General features: G+C 38.4%; 1 protein-coding gene across 1 annotated transcript; it reads right to left on the minus strand.

The window, feature by feature from the left end:
* Positions 1 to 570: 570 nt before the first annotated feature.
* IL5 (interleukin 5) lies at positions 571 to 4,621 on the minus strand. The gene is made up of 4 exons (XM_054487373.2): positions 4,484 to 4,621; positions 4,243 to 4,275; positions 3,159 to 3,287; positions 571 to 3,053 (listed from the first exon to the last, which is right to left on the minus strand). The coding sequence occupies exons 1-4, from the start codon at positions 4,619 to 4,621 to the stop codon at positions 2,955 to 2,957; spliced, it is 399 nt and encodes a 132-aa protein (XP_054343348.1). The 3' UTR covers positions 571 to 2,954.
* Positions 4,622 to 5,130: the final 509 nt, after the last annotated feature.

Below are 5,130 nucleotides of genomic sequence, written 5' to 3' on the forward strand. Positions count from 1 at the left end.
TATAGTGTGGACCAAGGCACAGAGGTATGAAAATTCATGGGTATTCTGTGAAGAATAAGAGCTAGCATTCTTTACAGATCATCTCTTTGTTTTTTGTTTTTTGTTTTTAAACGGCCTCACACTGTTGCCTAAAGTGGCACAATCAGGGCTCATTGCAGCCTCATCTCCTGGGCTCAGGTGATCCTCCCACCTCAGCCACCTGAGTAGTTGGAACTACAGATGTGCACCACCATGCCCGGCTGCTTTTCTTTCTTTTTGTAGAGACATGGTCTTGCTATGTTGCCCAGGCTAGTCTTGAACTCCTGGACTCAAGTGATCCTCCTGCTTCAGCTTCCCAAGGTGCTAGGATTACAGGCATAAGCCACCATGCCTGGCCTGAACATCTCCACAATTAATGTTTTCCACATAGAGTTCTTCTTCATAGAATGTGTCTCTCAATACAATGCTTTCCCACCAATATTTATATTGGAAAAATATTTATGTCCCCTAAACATAAGAAATTATTTAACCAAATGATGAGGGGAGTCAATGGACAAAGTCTTTAGGTTTATTCCACATACAACTGGTAGCAAATCAGAGTTCACAGAAGACAATCAGAAAGGTTCCGAATGTTAACTAAGGGGACGTGCAGCGTGTTATACAGATAAAGCAACCATTGTATTAACTGCTGAGTGATCAGGAAGTACTGTTTTAAATATTTTATATCCTTATTTTACTACAATTAAATAAATAAATACAAAATATTTTATTTAAATTTTTACACCCTAACATGTTTTTTCCTTATATACAGGCATTTTACTATGTTTTATGTTTTAAGAAGTTGGTTGAAGATTTTGGGTTGAGATATAATGCATTAAAATTTTTCCCACTTAAAATAATGGGAATGAGGCACCTAGTTAATGTTTTCTTGCCAAGGATGTTACATGGATGATGCCTGTATTTCTGTATGTCGGGGGTCAGAGGGAGCAGAGGTCGACCTCAAATGACCTGTGAAGGAGCCTGGACTTCAGATGGTAGTGAGTCAGAGGTTTCTATGCACAGCAGTGACACGTGGACATGTGTGTGTGTTGTCAACAGGCTTGACACGACGAGTTCGAATCAAGTTTTATTTCAGTTAGTTGCAAACAGCCCTGATTGCTTTTAGCTTCTCTGGGACCTGGCAGATTGGTGAGGGCTCATTATTGGGGATTTAGATGTGATATTCCAGTCTTAAGTCCTTATTAACTATATTGGACACTGATAAGGAAGAGGGGAAAGGAGCTTTTTTGAGAGAATATAAGTGTACAAGGGAAAGGATTTTGTCTGTTTTATTCACTGTTGAATCCTAGCCCCTAGAATAGTCCTGGAGCATACTGGAACTCAGTATCTGCCTAATTGAATCAAGTTGAGATTCAGTCTTTTTGCAAGTTGAGTTTGCTGTTTCCTGTCTCCTGTCTCCTGTCTTTTTCTAGAGCGGTCAGCACCATTCTGTGCTCATCCATCTTCCTCCCTCACTAGCTCTGCTCCTGATCCTGGGGCTTGGTGCATGCACAAGTTGGGGACCTGGTCCACGGTCCTGACCACCATGCCTGGGTGTGTGCTGGAAGGAAAACACATCTTTTTCCTCGGAAGGAGTTCCATTCTCCTGCCTGGGAATCTGTGTCTGACTGCTCTGGCCCTTCTCCCATGCCCAGAAAGAGCAGGAGCAATTGCTTCACACAGCAGTGGAGCTCAACACTGCAGCAATCCATACAGATAAAGCCCAGGCTAGGAGTACTGGCGTCTAAGGACCTCCAGCCCAGGCCCACAGCTGCATCCCACACCCAGCAGAGAGCCCGCGATCAATACAGATTTGTTGAATGAAAGAGAGAATGGATGATATAGCTGAATATTGTTATTGGGTCTCTCCTTTGGGTCTGTATCAGTTTTAAAATATTTTAAAGAGCATATTTTCTGGATCCTTGAGAAGTTTTCTCAAACAGAAGAATCTCTAGTGATGCTACTGATAGCCATAAGCAGGTAGATTGGAGTGTTGTGCGGCCTGGTGCTGCCCTGCCCCGGGAATACGGAACTCAGTCTTTCTAATGGGACTGCCCTACCGGTGTCTCTCTGTTCCTTTTGTTATGGTGCACCGCCAGAAGGGGTAAGAACCCCTGCAGGCCTTGGCAGAGAGGGTTTCTGGCTTCCTCTCTATACTGGCAATGAGATTGATCTGCCAAATTCTTCTCACAGGCTGGGCAGGAACCTAGTTACAGGTTCCCACACTGCCCTTCTTCCAGGGGAAGTCTTACAACTCATTTTAATTCTACAGTCAGTCTTGGAAAGCACATTCATTCATTTATTCCCTACCATTTACCCTGCACCATCCCAGGTTCTGGATGTACTGTAGAGAGAAAACCAGTTTCAGCTCCTGCCTGTGTCCCTGCTCCCCACATCCCCACTAAGTCCTGCTAGATCACTTCCACCTCTGGTGTGCCTTGCAACCCCGAGACTTCTCAGAGAAATGGGGATGCTCAGCCACATGTGCTCAGACCCTTCCTCCAAACTGGGCATGTACTCAATGGACTATGCTAACTTCAATTGCTAAGACAGAGGCCAGCAGCAAATTGAACAGTTGTCTGTTTTTGTTTTATTAGAACACAACATAACATGAAATAAATATTAATTTACCAAATTCTTAACCATTTCATAAATACCATTAAGTTAACAGACATTTTACAGAATGTTAAGTTAAATAAGAAAAAAGTATATCAATTTTGCCTGGAGGAAAATACTTCAATGATTCTGATACCTGAAATATATTTTAAGTATTTTATGCTTTCTGGCAAAGTGTCAGTATGCCTGAAATATTTACTTTCCCTCTGAAGTTAAATTATACTGAAAATTAAGGCCTGACTCTTTCTTGGCCCTCATTCTCATTGCAGTAAAATGTCCTTCTCCTCCAAAATCTTTGGCTGCAACAAACCAGTTTAGTCTCAACTTTCTATTACCCACTCGGTGTTCATTACACCAAGAAACTCTTGCAGGTAGTCTAAGAATTGGTTTACTCTCCGTCTTTCTTCTCCACACTTTTTCTGCGAAAAAAGAAAAATGACAATAGGTATTATAGGAAACTGTCAATTCCATAGAAATAGGCACAGCCAGACAAATATAGCTTCCATTGAATGTGTGTAACTTACTTTTTGGCCGTCAATGTATTTCTTTATTAAAGACAAGTTTTTGAATAGTCTTTCCACAGTACCCCCTTGCACAGTTTGACTCTCCAGTGTGCCTATTCCCTGAAAGATTTCTTCAGTGCACAGTTGGTGCTAAATGAGGAAAATTTTTAAAATGCAAATAATCAAGACAAGGTATAAAAATTTGGTCCATTGTCCATTCTGCAATGTATACATACTTCAAAACATCATATTGTACACAATAAATATATATACTTTTTAATTCATCAGTTAAAAAATAATTATTAAAACCATTTTGGTCCACAAAGTTAGGCTTTGTTTTGTGGTATTTACACGAGTTCCCTTCTCCAAAGAGTTTTTTGTTTGTTTTCTAGGCAACAAACCACCACATATTGAGATAAAATTTTCAAAAAGTAGATGAAGCTTATATGATTACTGAGGAGTTTTATAAAGGATATAACTTAATTATGTAACTGGAAAAAAATGTTTTGGAAGCATAATGCATTATACATTAAACTCACATCAATGTGTTTCTACAGTTCTAGCTGGTAGTTTTATTCTATTTAGACTAATAAAATTATATATTTTACATTTTAATATGACAAGGACATATTCAAATGTATACAATACCATCATATAGTTATAATTATTTAAGTATGCAGAAATTATTAATATAGGGCATTTGTTATATATTTTAATGTCTACTGATCATGGTTCTAAAAATATAATTCTGAGTTGCTAATACTTTCAGAAACACATTAGAGTGAGAAAGACCATAGTCAGAACTGCACGGAGACTAGCAGGCACCTCTCACTCAGTGTGGAATCCTTCTGGAAAGAATCCCTGATAAGATGCTCTTTGGGAGGCAAACTAACAACATCACCGAAGAGCCTAATCCACTTGTTTAAAGGATTCTACTTGATAAAAAGTCATTCCTCATATTTATAAGTACAGACATTCACAACCACCCATATGAAAACAAAGTATAGAAAATTAAATAGTTCCAATGATAACTAATGATTTACAGCTTAAAACAAGAAATTTACTTATTTATGCCATCATTTTACTGAATCATAATTTAACTTACATTTTTATGTACAGGAACAGGAATCCTCAGAGTCTGGAGAGGAAAGGAAATACAATCATTTGTGCAGCATACCAGCATTCATAACTTTTAATGGAATGTTTGTTGGTGATGTAGTTATCACCCATGTACTAACGTGCTCAGAATCTTATTATTTATAACAGGTCTCTGTATATAGTAAAGGAACCATCACAAATGATTACCTATGCACTTTACAGACTGTAGGAATCGTAAAGAAAATTACCTCATTGGCTATCAGCAGAGTTCGATGAGTAGAAAGCAGTGCCAAGGTCTCTTTCACCAATGCACTTGTGGGAATTTCTGTGGGGATGGCATATACATAGGCAGCTCCAAGAGCTAGCAAACTCAAATGCAGAAGCATCCTCGTGGCTCTGAAACGTTCTGCGTTTGCCTTTGGCAAAGAAAGTGCATAGTACAAGACTGCATCCCCAATCAATTTATTCTCTGTCTTTGAGGAAATGAATAATTTCTAACAATCAGATAGAGAATGCCTAATAATGGCATATCGTGAAACTAAATGTTTCCAATGCCTTATATCTTAAAACATAAATTTACTTTTATCTTTTATAATAAAAATCCCTATTTCCCCCCTTTAAAAACATTTTCTATTACAAAGAAAATCTTTGGGTTGATACATCATTGCCCCACATTTGCATTTCTTAAAATCAGAAAATTAACTTCCTCTTAAAAGATGTGTGCAAAAAGGAGAAGTATAAGGTAGACCACTGAACAGAATTTGATGCTAAAATACGTAAATATTGGGAATGTTTTTTCAGATCAGCTATGTTCTACCATGACTGTGTCTAGATTAATCTGTCTTAAAAGAAATTGAAAATACTGGTGGGAAGACAATGATTAAAATGGAAACTG

Source organism: Pongo pygmaeus, chromosome 4 (genome assembly GCF_028885625.2).
Source record: "Pongo pygmaeus isolate AG05252 chromosome 4, NHGRI_mPonPyg2-v2.0_pri, whole genome shotgun sequence".
Taxonomy (NCBI): domain Eukaryota; kingdom Metazoa; phylum Chordata; class Mammalia; order Primates; family Hominidae; genus Pongo; species Pongo pygmaeus.